Source organism: Xenopus tropicalis, chromosome 4 (assembly GCF_000004195.4).
Source record: "Xenopus tropicalis strain Nigerian chromosome 4, UCB_Xtro_10.0, whole genome shotgun sequence".
Lineage (NCBI taxonomy): Eukaryota > Metazoa > Chordata > Amphibia > Anura > Pipidae > Xenopus > Xenopus tropicalis.
In genome coordinates, this window is record NC_030680.2 from 42870303 (window position 1) to 42886175 (window position 15873).

General features: G+C 38.7%; 1 protein-coding gene across 1 annotated transcript in view; it reads left to right on the forward strand.

Annotated features, from left to right (window-relative positions):
- The first annotated feature begins 231 nt into the window (after positions 1-231).
- Positions 232-15873, forward strand: part of slc6a2 (solute carrier family 6 member 2) — a 127401-nt gene continuing 111759 nt past the window's right edge. Inside the window, exons 1-2 of the mRNA XM_018093473.2 lie at positions 232-371; positions 740-1041. Of these exons, the coding sequence (XP_017948962.2) occupies positions 747-1041 (295 nt within the window). The 5' untranslated portion in view covers positions 232-371; positions 740-746. The remainder of the gene's footprint in view (positions 372-739; positions 1042-15873) is intronic.

Genomic DNA, 15873 nt, shown 5'->3' on the forward strand with positions numbered 1-15873 from the left:
ACTAACTCCCTTAATTTGCTTCCTGACATCCTCTAAGGAGGGCTTAGGAAACCATTATCTTTATTTTTAAACAGCCTGGGTTCTTCCCAATGCAGTTTATGTGTGTATGATGCGCCCAGTGTCCAGTAGGTGGAGCTGGCCGGTCATCATTTGGATTAAGGTTAAAACTCATCACGTGGAGTAAGTGGAGCTTGATTTAAAAAGCTCCATTCTTCAAAGTGTAAGCATTTTCCTTGCAAGAGAGGAGCCACAAAGTCTTTAACAACACTGGGTCAGTATCACCGAAGCTGTAGATACCAGAGAAAACCTCACCTGAAAGCATATTGAATTTGGAATTTACATGCAGCGCACCACCTGCTTTCTTTTAGATGGTAAGTTTGTGGGTGTCTTATAAATATACAGTATCTGATAAAACAGCATGGTAAAAAGTGCAGTACTTCCATTTTGTTTAAAACATGTTTTGTCATATATCAGCACTTGATACTCATGTTTTTATTTTCACAGTAATTGGAAACATAAGAAACTGAGGTTTTCAACTGCAAATATTTGTTCAGGGACCTAATGTGACTCTGAATAGGATTTATAGAAGAGAGAATGTAGTTTTGACCTCTTGGAGTCTCTGGTGATTTTCCACATACTCAGCTTCTTCAGGAACAAAAACATTTTAACAGCCGTTACTTTTAAATAATACAGTTTGTTCAATATTCAACAATTTACAGCAGTTTGTTTTATTTAACAGCTTTGTCATGTTGAAAATCAAGATGTTTAAGCATGGCCAGTCTGACCACAAACTGTCCGCAGTAGCCCCAGAGAAAAAAGATGTAGAACTGATTCTGGTTAAAGAACAGAATGGAGTCCAATATACCAGCAGCACAGTAATAGTCCCAGATTTATCACCACAGTATGAGGTCCCAGGCGAAGGACAGCAAGAAAGAGAGCAATGGGGCAAAAAGATAGACTTTCTCCTATCAGTAGTTGGATTTTCAGTTGATCTTGCCAATGTCTGGAGGTTTCCCTTTCTCTGCTATAAAAATGGTGGAGGTGAGTACATGTGCTATATATAAATATATATATATATATCAGTTCTTTATATGTGAGTTTCACACAGTTGTAAATGTATAGCTATAGCTGCTTTATAACTTTTGAGTAAGTTTTTTGAAGTGATCCTGTTAAAATGAATGGAACTCAAATTTTATTGCTTATGTTTTTATACTTTACTATTATTTGGTTTTACAACTTTAATGCAAACAAAAACAAGATTTTACATTTTTTAGTTTAGTAATTTCAGTTCTGTTTAATAACCACGTATTTTAAAGAAGTTGCTATAGGGTAATGGGATTAGCATTTGAGACAGGATAATTTATGCATGAGGGTAAAGAATATGTTTTGTTTATATTCTACAAAATAAACACAGAAGATTCTTGTGAGCACAGAAATATTTTCCAAACAGACAAAAATAAATAAAATAAGACATTTTTATGTTTTGATATTCTGTAAACAAATAAGGAATTTTCTTTCTTTTTATGTTTAAACAACTTATGCATTTGTTTCCCACCCCTTTTTTGTTTCTGTCTCCACTTCCTAACAGATTGTAAGATCTTCAGGGAAGAGACCTAAGCATTTAAGCATAGATTTAGATTTAGTTGTTTTGGCTAATTTACTATAACTATACCTCTGTTTGTTTTTACACTTACGAATATTAGTGGTACAATATAAATATATACATAGCTAAGTATATACCTTTTATATATAAATATATATATACCCAATAGAGTGCTATATATACCTATGTAGTCAATAATAGATTTTGAATATAAGTTAAAATAAGAAGCATGATGTAATTAACAGGAGTCTTGGCTTAATCTGACCAAAAAACATTTCCCATAAAGCTTGGTCATGCTCGTGTTTCCAGCAAACTCCAGACATAGTATGTGTAATAACTTCATTTATGCAACCCTCCCATATAGCGAAGTGTAATGCATGCTGACTAGTACCCACAGTAAAGTAGGAAGTGGTGATGCTTTTAATCAGCAGGGATTTTTAACTGCTTCCTTTTAATCAGCAGGGATTTAGTTATGATAGAAATTGATGGTGCAAAACATAGGTAAGAGTTTGCCGAAAAAAATATAGATTTATCAAAAGTTAATCTTCTTGTCCAATGGCCCCTTCAAAACCCTGATTTCAATCTCAGTCAGATTGTCTGTGACAATTTCTAAAAAAAAATGATGCACAAGCTGAGCAACCTGGATCAAATATGTTTGGAAGAATGTTTGTAAATAATTACCCCCCCCCCCTATATCCTGTTATTGCTAAAAAGGTGGTTCTACAAATTTTAAGTGATGAAGTGGGGACAGGAAGACATCTAGTAAGACAGAGAAGACTATTGGAGATCCAGACTGCTAAATAGACAGATATATTGCTAAGGAGACATAGAAAAGTGCTCAAGACTCAATAGTCTTGGTGTAGAAATGGACCACAGTATAAGGACTTACAGTTAGAAATAGGAAAGGGTTAAGGGGTTATAGCAAGGTTAGAAAGATTTGTTTTTGTCACATTACCAGCAACATCACTAAACATTCATCTAAAGTGATGAAAAGCACTTTGTATAATTATATTCTTTACAGGTCATTTATGGATTTAGTATATATAGGAAATAATGTGCCCCCACTGTAAAATAAAATTTCCTACTTTGTGGAAGTTCCAAACTTACAAAAAAATAATTGGTTATGGTTTATCACTTAAAAATCTATGGACGAGATTCAATTTGAAGAACAAATAATTTTTTTTCCTATAGACTTCAATAGAATTTTACAGTGATATACATTTCTCTGAATTGAATTGCACCTCAAACTGAATATTGTCTGTGGGTTTTCACATGATAAACTTTTTCTCACTGAATTGAATCCTGCCCAATATTTTTGAAAGGTAAAGTAAGACTATTATTTTAAAATCTCCAAATTCTCCAAAATGTCACTAAACAGACCCCAGAATAACATGCCTTTCTCACTGAATAAAGATTTATTGTGTTTCTCTATTACAAGCAGCTGAACTGCATCTCTTTTACTATATTCCTTGTCTAGTGTGAAGCTCTGCCAGTTGCAGGGGTGAGGTGGCCGGTTGCAGGAGTGCTTGGCCCAACCCTGAGCTCTGCCCCTTTTGCCTTCTGGCCACTCCTTATCTCTCCACCTATGAAGACCTCAAAGAGGTGCCTACTAACCATGTTCACTATCTCTGCTCCAAATAAAATCAATCAGGCATGCACAGTAGGCACCTCTTTGAGGCCATGATAGTGGGAGAGAGAAGGAGTGCTCAGAAAGCAAACAGGGGCACACACAAGTAAGTTAAAATAACTTCTGCTCAACTGCTTGCAATAGAGAAAAAAAATAAATCTGAATGCAGGGAAAAAGGTATGTTATTCTTGTGGCTGTACATTATCATTTTGGAGATTAAAAAATAAATAAATAAATTTACTTAGGGGCTGATTTACTAAGACACGAATTCCGACCGAATTGGAAAAATTCTGATTGGAAAACGAACATTTTGCGACTTTTTCGTATTTTTTGCGATTTTTTTGGAGCCTTTACGACTTTTCGGAAATTATCGCGACTTTTTCGTTACCAATACGATTTGCGCGAAAAAACGCGAGTTTTTCGTAGCCATTCCGAAAGTTGCGATTTTTTCGTAGCGTTAAAACTTGCGCGAAAAGTTGCGCTTTTTTCGTAGCGTTAAAACTTAAAAGGCGCAATGTTTTGCGCAAGTTTTAACACTACGAAAAAATTGCAACTTTTTGCGCAAGTTTTTTTGCGACTTTTCGGAAATTATCGCGACTTTTTCGTTACCAATACGATTTGCGCGAAAAAACGCGAGTTTTTCGTAGCCATTCCGAAAGTTGCGATTTTTTCGTAGCGTTAAAACTTGCGCGAAAAGTTGCGCTTTTTTCGTAGCGTTAAAACTTAAAAGGCGCGATGTTTTGCGCAAGTTTTAACACTACGAAAAAATTGCAACTTTTTGCGCAAGTTTTAACGCTACGAAAAAATCGCAACTTTCGGAATGGCTACGAAAAACTCGCGTTTTTCCGCAAAAATCGTATTGGTAACGAAAAAGTTGCGATAATTTTCCGAAAAAATCGCAAAATACCGATCATTACGAAAAAAACGCAATCGGACGCATTCGGCCCGTTCGTGAGTAAGTAAATGGGCCCCTTATTCTTTAAGGTGGCCATATGTAGCCAGATCCACTTGCCAAATGAGTGGATCTTGGCACAGTTTGGCAACCCATGTGTTGGTCAAATTGGGCTGATCTAGTCATTAGCTCTACAGAGATACATAGTTACATAGGGTTTAAAAAAGTTCAACCCTTCCAAGTAAATACAGCACACAAAAACCTATACTGACCTATCTATACACTCACATACATAAACGTTATACACCAACATCAATACTAACTGTAGATTTTAGTATCACAATAGCCTTGGATACTATGCTTGTTTAAGAAATTATCCAAGCCCCTCTTAAAGACATTAACAGAATCTGCCATTACAACATCACTAGAAAGGGCATTCCCCAACCTCACTGCCCTCACCATGAAAAACCACTTATGCTGCTGAGTATGGGTACTTTTACTTCAATTTAATTTACTCAATTTAACTCAATTTCAGTTTACTTTTATTGACCACCTTTACTTTAATTTCAGTCTGTTTTTCTAATTTCCCCCGAGAGAATACAATGTGACTTAAAATAATTTAAAAGACAGATGAACATCAAATATAGTAAAATAAGCTCAAATACAACCCGTGTGCATGTTAGTGGTGTCTAAAAGGGTGTGAGGCTATAACTGTATTGTTCTGGTTAGCTTATATTTTTATTCAGGCACTCTCCTATTCATATTCCAGGTTATCATTCAATCCCCTGCCTGGTTGCTAGGATAAATTGAACCCTAGCAACCTGATAGTTGATAAAATGAAAGTGCTGCTAAACAAAAAGAGAAATAATTCAACCATTAAAAATAAAAAATGACGATGTTAAATTGGAGAAAATTATGATAATGCCAGACAATCATTATACAACAAATTCACAATCATCAGAATACCATTTTATTTTTACTCCACTCAGTCGGTCTAAGTTATTCAACGTCGCCAATGTAACTCCTTCTTTCTGATCTTACATTATTAACGTGGACAAAATTCAGTTACTCACTTAAAAAAACTTGCAACTTCAAATTTGGGAAAGTTGTACTACAGATTTTGCTGGTGTAATTTGTAATTTTGATTATAGTGGCTTCCTGGAACTACAATTTTTTCTATTTGTTTATTTTCTGTTATTTATATAGCACCGACACATTTATTCATCATTCATATCAGTGCCTGCCCCAAAGGGGCTGGCAATCTAAGGTCCTATCGCGATCACAGTTTAACACCGAAGTGTACAAAACTCTTATGACTGCTGTTTTTAATAATTCTTCCTCAAGTTCCTTTTTTGTGAATTCCCTCCTAGTTGAGGAAGGAAGTGAACCAGGAAGTGGGGGTTAAGCTTGTGCAGTATTGGGATAGCAGGGAAAAAAATCTTCCTGTCTGCAACTAAAATATTTGTAATTTTTCTGGATTAAGTCTCCCTAAGAGAGGGTAAGGCATGGGTAGTTTTGCGGGTTTTCAGACCGCCAGAGGACCAGTCTGTTTTAGTGTCATGAACTGTATCTTGTTTATTTTCCTATATTGTGCATATTGAAAAGTGTGGAGGTTTGTGTGGAAAACACGGGCACCCATGTTGGAAAAGTCCAGCTAGTGATATTAGAGCATGGGGTACATTGGACTCTCTTTCAATGGATAGGGCTTTTGTTATGTGGAAGGATTATTATGGAGGGTGCTGTTGAACTATACCTAACACTGCCAGATGTAATAATGGTGTTAATGAGTAAAACCAATGCAGGTTTATCAATACTTTCAAATGCAAATTAAATGGCAGGCAAATAAAGGCACAAGATTCAGCAGAATCCAAATAGTGCACCGATGTGGAGAACAAGCTGGGTTAAGTAGATTTATATCCTTAGGGTTTCCACCTTAAGTGGTCCATATCCCTACAGCCATCTTGAATCAGGGAGAAGATTATGCCTGAATTCCCAATTGCTACTGAAGTCCCCTCACTAAGGCAGCAGAGCCTGTAAAGGAGACTAATCCCACTGTTCTCCTGGTTGGAGCTTGAAAGCTGCTCTTGCTATCCAAAATTGATCTCACTTTCCTAGAAAGTGCTATAACAAAAATATATTGTGGACTTACTAATCCTAGTTCATGGGCCCCTGCTTCCCGACATCACTTGAGATCCTGGTCCCTCTAGGGCAGAACAATTCTGGGGCCTTTGTGACCCCAGGCTCAGTGGAACATCCACCTGGTTCAAAAGATGCAGGCCAAAGAGGAAGATCCACCCCCTACTAAACACTATATTACAGTGTGCAGGAAATGGTCATAAGCCTTATGGGCCAATGATACAGAACATGCTAATAGCAAAATACATACATGGGCATCTGCCCAGTAACAGTGAAATAAGGAAGTGGGATTTTAAACTATAGGGATTGTTAACCCAATAGGTCCCTACACTTTGTTGCATAGTTTGGTAATCCTATGCATTTAGGAACATCAAACTGAACATAACTGTTCAGAAGACCATTTAGAATGTTTTATTTTAGTATCTAATGATATGGGAGATTAGATGTTGTTAGTTACAAGATGGTTGGCAATTATCAGAAATTTCAGAAAAATCGCTAACTTTAGTAAAGCTTAGTAGTTTGGAAGTTTGGAGTGAAAAGTTATAATTATCCATTTTGCACAAGCTTGAATGTGTACATTCAAAAAATATATGAAGCGGGGCTTAAATTAGATGCAAATTTATATAAGGTACCCACATGTTTGCACTGAAACAGTGTCAGATTGGGACGCCTGGGGCCAAGGACAGCCTAGAATTGTTGCCCAACCCCCTGCTGTTAGTGAGCGGCAGACTTGGGAAGGAAGACTCCTGTGTCTACATATCCTTCCCCCCACACAGCTTTTACTGCTCTTTTTCACATTGAAGTCTAAGCCCCAGTAGAGGTGCTTTGGGATTGGATGGGTAAAGTTTGAACTTCCCCTCCAGCCCACCCAATCCACATGCAGCTTTACTAGGACTTAACCTTTCCTCCTAGAGGAAAAAACATGCAGGCACCCAAGCTTCCGCCCTCTCTGCTGAAGTCTGCAGCTCACTGACAGCATTGGGGCCTGGGTAATCATGTACTCAAAAACCTACTAAGGCAGGGACTGTATATCTCCCGCCCCCCCCGATGGTGGCCCTGGGGGTGAAACTGGGTTGGCAGGTCCTACAAGAGCTGGGGTCCACTGTGTTTTTACCAGAGTCATGATGGTCCAATCTGACACTCCACTCAAATATGCTCTTTACACTTTAATGCACTTCCACTGAGTGGCAATGCACTAACCTAGCATGCTATTCAAGTGTACAAGAAAACAAGGATCCCTGGAATTACCACCAACCTGGACATGGTGGTAATTTCAGTGTTACCACAGCTTCTAGCTTCAATAGCCACAACAGACCTTTTTCTGGCCTTTATCAAACGTGAAAGTCAGTAAAATGAAAATGCCACTAACAGTATTGCGTATTTTTCGGAAAATACGCATCCTGATGGGTAAATATAATAATATAAAGTCCTTGGTCCTTTGCTTTTTAACTTGTTTATTAATGTCCTGGAGGTGGGCATAGACAGTACTGTTTCTGTTTTTGCTGATGACACTAAATTGTGCATTGTTCCATGCAGGATGCTGTCGCTTTACAGAGTGATTTGACAAAATTGGAAAACTGGGCAGCAAACTGGAAAATCAGGTTCAATGTTGATAAGTGCAAAGTTATGCATTTTGGTAGAAATAATATAAACGCAAACTATCTACTGAATGGTAGTGTGTTGGGGGTAATCCTTAATGGAGAAGGATCTAGGGGTTTTTGTAGATAACAAGTTGTCTAATTCCAGGCAGTGTCATTCTGTGGCTACTAAAGCAAATAAAGTGCTGTCTTGTATAAAAAAAGGCATTGACTCAAGGGATGAGAACATAATTTTGCCCCTTTATAGGTCCCTGGTAAGGCCTCACCTTGAGTATGCAGTGCAGTTTTGGGCTCCAATCCTTAAGAAGGATATTAATGAGCTGGAGAGAGTGCAGAAACGTGCAACTAAACTGGTAAAGGGGATGGAAGATTTAAACTATGAGGTTAGACTGTCGAGGTTGGGGTTGTTTTCTCTGGAAAAGAGGCGCTTGCGAGGGGACATGATTACTCTGTACAAGTACATTAGAGGGGATTATAGGCAGTTGGGGGATGTTCTTTTTTCCCATAAAAACAATCAACGCACCAGAGGTCACCCCTTTTGATTAGAGGAACGGAGCTTCCATTTGAAGCAGCGTAGGTGGTTTTTCACGGTGAGGGCAGTGAGGTTTTGGAATGCCCTTCCTAGAGATGTGGTAATGGCAGATTCTGTTAATGCCTTTAAGAGGGGCCTAGATGAGTTCTTGATCAATCAGAATATCCAAGGCTATTGTGATACTAATATCTACAGTTAGTATTAGTGGTTGTATATATAGTTTATGTATGTGAGTGTATAGATGTGTAAGTATAGGTTGTGTGTGCTGAGTTTACTTGGATGGGTTGAACTTGATGGGCTCTGGTCTATTTTCAACCCTATGTAACTATGTAACTATATGCATAATCCTATGCATGTTTTAAAGAACATGAGATAAGATACTGAAAATGGATGATTTTCCAAAATTTTACAAGGATGTAAAGGCATGTCTAAAGACATTCAATATTTACCCATCAGAATTCGTATTTTCCGAAAAATACGCAATACCGTTAGTGGCATTTTCATTTTGCAATCAAAAGTATGCCGACTGCAGCAGTGCTAGAAGATTTTGCCATAAAACTATACATACCTTGTATTGGTGCTCTTAGAAGAAATTTGAACTTTCACAGTCAGTTGTAAATGTCTGTCACTGCATGCAAAATATAGTGTTTAACAGCAGCCATTTATAAATATGTTTGTTTTTGGTCCATGCTTTCTACTATGCAGAATTGCTGCTGATATCTAAAACTAACATCTTCCCACCTTCCTTCTCTAATTTAACTGAAACTTTTTGCAAATCTATCATCACTAGCAAAATGCGGGTATCGCGCAACTTTTTTTGATGCGTGTGCCTTTTTTTCGCAAAGCAATTCGCCAATGCTGAAATGCGGCATTTTGATGCAAATCCATGGCTGCAAAAAAAATTTACTCATTACTAATGCTCAATAAATCACAAGTGCATATAATAAATTAGCCAAGTGGCCAATTCATTATTATACTGTAAAAAGTAAAAGTCAATGTGAAAAATCAATCAATATCAAAAATGTGTCTTGTTGATTGATAACACTACATACTTTTAAAAAAAAAAAATTATTTCACCTTTACCATCCTACAATCTGCTCCCATTGCACTTTCAAACATCATGCAATAAAATCTTACAGCATAATTCCCAAGAGTCTGTTCACATACGTTTATTATTTAAACAGATTTCCCTTCCATGTGAATCTTAAAACATGCTCACATTGCACTTAAACAAAAACACTTAATGACATATCGTATTTCTTAATTCTTTCAGAAAAAATGTCTCCCACACTCCCTAGTGCTGGATTCCTTTATCTGTAATGTAGTAGTTTTCTATATCTGGACTTCCGGACATTACATGGTAGATCCATAAGGACTGATATTTTAGGATTTTCCACTGTGTAGCTTTCTGCATCTCATGAGACTCTAAATTCTTTACAGTAAAGAAGATTCTTGCACAACTTGTTAATGATTTCTGTGAATTTTCAGATTCTGGTAAGCCCATGGTTTTAATACAGCACCCAACGCAAAAACTCTGCTTTCCATCATGCCTTTGTTTATCAATAGAGGAAATAGGGACATGTCAGATGATCCAACATCCAGATATTCAATAAACTAAGATATATAAGAGCAGCACCCCCACCTATTACTTTTTCATTTTTACCCATCACAAATATGGAAGGTCAAGTTGCAGCTTAGTTTTTTTTCTGTTCATTATGTGCATGGGTGCAGTCCCAGCAGTTTATAACTGTGAGTGTGACCATCAATACAAATTCCCAGACTTGTAACTTTGATCATGACTTGTCCTATCTAGGAATATGATTCAAGAATGCAGGACAGCACATTTTCAAATGATACTGTTTGTTCCTGTCATGAGGCAGGGAAAGAATAGGTTATTCCTATTCACGTAATGGAGGATGGGGGGGGGGCAATTTAAAGTATTTTAGCTCACTCCCTCTGAGCAATAAATTGTGTTAAAGGGAAATAATTAATTATGGATGAGCAATATGTTGTAACTGCAATTGATGTAAAATGGCTGAATGAGTCACAACTGGGCAGTAAAACCAAAGGCTATACCATCTTTAGGAGGTATAGGGTGAATAGAAACATGTACAGTATGTCATTATTGAAAAATATATGAAATCTAGTATTATTTCATTCTGTATCAGGACTTAGTCTTAAAGGGATACTGTCATGATTTTTATGGTATACTTTTTATTTCTATATTACACTGTTTGAATATTATTATTTATAAAGCGCCATCAATTTACGCAGTGCTTTACAGAATAGAGGGGTACAAAAGACAGAACAGTTAACATGTACATATAAACAATTCACAAAAATGGTTTGCAGTTACATTTGGATGAGGATCGGAGACACTATCATCACTAGCAAAATGCGGGTATCGCGCAACTTTTTTTGATGCGTGTGCCTTTTTTTCGCAAAGCAATTCACCAATGCTGAAATGCGGCATTTTGATGCAAATCCATGGCTGTGAAAAAAATTTACTCATTACTAATGCTCAATAAATCACAAGTGCATATAATAAATTAGCCAAGTGGCCAATTCATTATTATACTGTAAAAAGTAAAAGTCAATGTGAAAAATCAATCAATATCAAAAATGTGTCTTGTTGATTGATAAGACTACATACTTTTTAAAAAAAAAAAATTATTTCACCTTTACCATCCTACAATCTGCTCCCATTGCACTTTCAAACATCATGCAATAAAATCTTACAGCATAATTCCCAAGAGTCTGTTCACATACGTTTATTATTTAAACAGATTTCCCTTCCATGTGAATCTTAAAACATGCTCACATTGCACTTAAACAAAAACACTTAATGACATATCGTATCCTGCTCACAAGAGCTTACATTCTAAAAGGGAGGGCTGAGACATAAGTCAGGGTAACTAGCATGGCATTAGAGTTCATGTAACATAGTAACATAGTAACATAGTAAGTAGGGTTGAAAAAAGACATACGTCCATCAAGTTCAACCATAATGCCTATATATAACCTGCCTAACTACTAGTTGATCCAGAGGAAGGCAAAAAACCCCACCTGAAGCCTTTCTAATTTTCTAATTTGCCGCAGAGGGGAAAAAATTCCTTCCTGACTCCAAGATGGCAATCGGACCAGTCCCTGGATCAACTAGTACTAAGAGCTATCTCCCATAACCCTGTATTCCCTCACTTGCTAAAAATCCATCCAGCCCCTTCTTAAAGTTATATAATGTATCAGCCAGCACGATTCGGGGAGGGAATTCCACAACTTCACAGCTCTCACAGTAAAAAATCCTTTCCGAATATTTAAATGGAACCTCCCTTCTTCTAAACGGAGTGGGTGCCCTCGTGTCCGTTGGAAGAACCTACTGGTAAATAAAGCATTAGAAAGGTTATTATATGATCCCCTTATATATTTATACATAGTTATCATGTCACCTCTTAAGCGCCTCTTCTCCAGTGTAAACAGACCCAACTTGGCCAGTCTTTCTTCATAACTGAGACTTTCCATACCCTTTACCAGCTTAGTTGCCCTTCTCTGGACCCTCTCTAACTCAATAATGTCCCGTTTGAGCACTGGAGACCAAAACTGAACAGCATATTCTAGATGGGGCCTTACCAGCGCTCTGTAAAGGGGAAGAATAACCCCCTCCTCCTGTGAATCTATACCCCTTTTAATACAGCTCAAAACCTTGTTTGCCCTTGCAGCTGCTGCCTGGCATTGCTTGCTACAGCCAAGTTTATTATCTACAAGGACTCCAAGGTCCTTCTCCATTATGGATTTGCCTAGTGCAGTCCCATTAAGGGTATACGGGGCTTGCATTTTTTTACATCCCAGGTGCATGACCTTACATTTATCCACATTAAATCTCATCTGCCACTTAGCCGCGTCATCTGCAAACACTGATACATTACATAAATCCAAATAGATTATATCTACTGCATCCCCACTGTCCAGCTTCTTACTTACCTCATCATAAAAAGCAATTAAATTGGTCTGACATGACCTGTCCTTCATAAAGCCATGCTGATTACTGCTCATAATGGCATTCTCCAGTACATAATTTTGTATGTGAACCCTTAACAAGCCTTCAAATAACTTGCCCACCACGGATGTCAAACTTACAGGCCTATAATTGCCAGGCTGAGATCTTACTCCCTTTTTAAATATGGGAATGACATTCGCCTTCTTCCAATCCCTAGGTACCATACCTGATGAAAGCGAGTCTGAGAATATCAGAAACAAGGGCCACTGCAATTCTGCCCCTAGCTCTCTCAGTACCCGAGGGTGTATTCCATCTGGCCCAGGTGCCTTGTTTACATTTATCGTGTGTAACCCTTTAAGCACCATATCCTGTGCCAACCACTGTGTATTTGGAGCTGAGGCAACAGTGCAGCTCTTAGGGTGATTCTTAACACTTCTACTTTTTCTTATTAATGGAATGAATTGAGAACAGTAATGATTTAATATCATTTTAAATGACAACCATTTCTGCTCTGTGTTTTTATCAGAAAACATAATGCCCCAATCTATGCCCTGAAGCGCTGCCCTTAAGGAGCTAAAATTTGCCTTCCTAAAATTCAGTGTCTTTGTTGCCCCCGTGTAAATTTGTTTCCTGCACCAAACATCAAATGAAATAACATTATGGTCACTATTACCCAGGGGTTCAACCACTTGCACATTTGCTATACGTTCTGGGTCATTAGAGATCACTAGATCTAGTATAGCATGGTTCCTGGTTGGCTCCTCAACAACCTGTGCCATAAAGTTGTCATGCAGCAAGTTTATAAACTTGTTCCCATTTACTGTCCTGGCAGTACTATTGCCCCAGTCAATATCAGGGTAATTAAAATCCCCCATTATTATCACTTGCCCCAAACTAGCAGCCTTTTCTATTTGCAACAGGAGCTGGGCCTCCTCCTCTTCGCTTACATTAGGGGGTCTATACCATACCCCTACAATTAGTTTGGTAGATTCTTTACTATCTGTGAGAAGCTCAACCCATAAGGATTCAGCTCCCTCTGTTACCCCCATCACTTCCTCTTTAATATTTGCTTTTAATTCCTGCTTTACGAACAGACACACTCCTCCTCCTTTTCTATTGCCCCTGTCCCTTCCGAAACAATGTATACCCCCCAATATTAACAGCCCAGTCATGAGACTCATTCAACCAAGTTTCAGCAACACCAATCACATCATATTTCCGCTCCAACGCCAGTACCTCCAGCTCTCCCATTTTACCAGTCAGACTCCTTGCATTGGTAAACATACATTTAATACTGGTTCCGGCGTGAGAATGACGTGTAAACAACTTATGGGCCTCCCTGCCATTATCAGTATCCCGAAGCAAGTCTCCTCCCCCATTTTCCCTTACTATGCCCACTACCTCATCTATCCTGTCTACCACAGAATTTCCCGCTGCACCCTCCCCCCCACTCCTAGTTTAAAATCTCCTCCAACCCGCTAGCCATCTTTTCCCCCAAAGCAGCTGCCCCATCATCATTGAGGTGCAGCCCATCCCTGGCAAAGAGCTTGTAGCCGATTGAGAAATCAGCCCAGTTCTGGAGAAACCCAAAGCCATCCTCCCTGCACCAATCTCTCAGCCACGCATTAAGCTCCCTAAGCTCCTGCTGCCTTCTTAATGTTGCTCGTGGCACAGGTAATATCTCTGAGAAAATTACCTTGGAAGTCCTCGCCCTTAACTTCGCACCTAGCTTTTTAAAATCATTCTTGAGGACTTCCCCCCCTCCTCTAACTTTGTCATTGGTACCTATGTGTACCAAGACCGCCCGGGTCTTCCCCAGCCCCTCCCAACAATCTGTCCACACGTTCCACCACATGCCGAACCATAGCACCAGGCAAGCAACACACAGTTCGGCATGTAGGGTCTTTGCGACAAATTACCCTATCCACCTTTCTAATAATTGAATCCCCTACAACTATAGCCTGCCTTCCCTTCCTAGCACTATTCCCCCCACCTGTATTAGAGGTGCCGGCTCCCAGGGTGCTCTGAGAGTCAGCCTGCTCCATACATGCCAGCTCAGAGCTTCCTTCCCCAGCATCTTCACCTAAGCGGCACATGTAGGTGTGTAAAGTCACAGTAAGTGCAGAGTGAGAGGTGAAAACCAGTGGTTAGTGAATGTTTGAGGGAAGATTAGGGGTGCTCAGTGGATAATCAAATTTCTGAGGGTTTAGGTTATAGGCTTGAGTGAAAAGGTGAATTTTAAGAGACTGTTTAAAGGCTTGGAGAGTCTGGCAGTGCCTATTGGGATGGGAAAGAGCGTTCCAGAGTACTGGATGCGAGAGTGAGAGGAGGTGATGAGTGAGAAGGAGAAAAGGAGGTCATGTGTAGAGCAAATAATTCACTCTACCAGTTAAAATTTTATTCTTGAACAAACAAATGTAATTTTTTTTGTTGTTATATTGGTGTGTAGGTGCTATCTCAGTGCATTATGCCTGAGTCTGAGCTTTCAGAAAGAGCCAGCTCTGCACATTAGAACTGCTTTTAGGTAACCTATTGTTTCCCCTACTCCTATGTAAATGGAGGAGTCGCAGGCTGGACTTGGATTTCTTACTATTGAGTGCTATTCTGATATCTACAGGGAGCTGCTATCTTTCTACCTTCCTATGGTTCTGCTGATCGGCTGCTGGGAGGGGGGTGATATCACTTAAACTTGCAGCTCAGCAGTAAAGTGTGACTAAAGTTTCTCAGAGCACAGGTCACATGGCTGTGGCACCCTGGGAAATAAAGAATATGGCTAGCCCCATGTGAAATTTCAAAATAAAATCTGTTTGTGCTTTTAAAGGGGTTGTCCACCTTTTCTCACTGCTACCCAAAAAATGATAGATTAAGTTCCCCTGAGTATGATAATATGTGTCATGCAAAGACTGTGTATCTATGTATCTGAATAAGCTGTTGAAAACTTACTGTAATAGTTGCCTGGACTCATAGTATGAAAGAATAACAGTACTTTTGCATAGGACACTGATAATATCCCACCTTTTGTATGTAGTGCAGTTTTGGGTACAAGTTCAGAGAAGACAAAAGTACTAAAGTTAATGGAACAATTCCAGGAAATACTAGCAGGTTTGCAACAGGATAGCTGTTTACTAGTACACTACAAGGCATAATCAATAAATAGGGGTAGATCTTATTTCAGACAGAAATGAACAGAGAACAAGAGGCCACCTACTTAGACTGGCAGTTTCACCTATATATTGATAACGGGTGAGTGCACCTCTTAAACTATATGACCTAGAGTGTTTTGTGTATTGTACTGCTGCTGAAATCTATTTTTGTTGACTTCTATATGGAAGAATACTGCTTTTGTTTTTCCATCTACTGCTGCTGGCTGAACAAAAGCCATTTTTCTTTAAGAGACTTTTGTTGTCCTAATATTTACGCTTTGTGAACCTGCCATGCGTAGTTATGATGGGTCTTAAGAATGCAGTCCATCAGCCTCTGAAAAAGCTGGT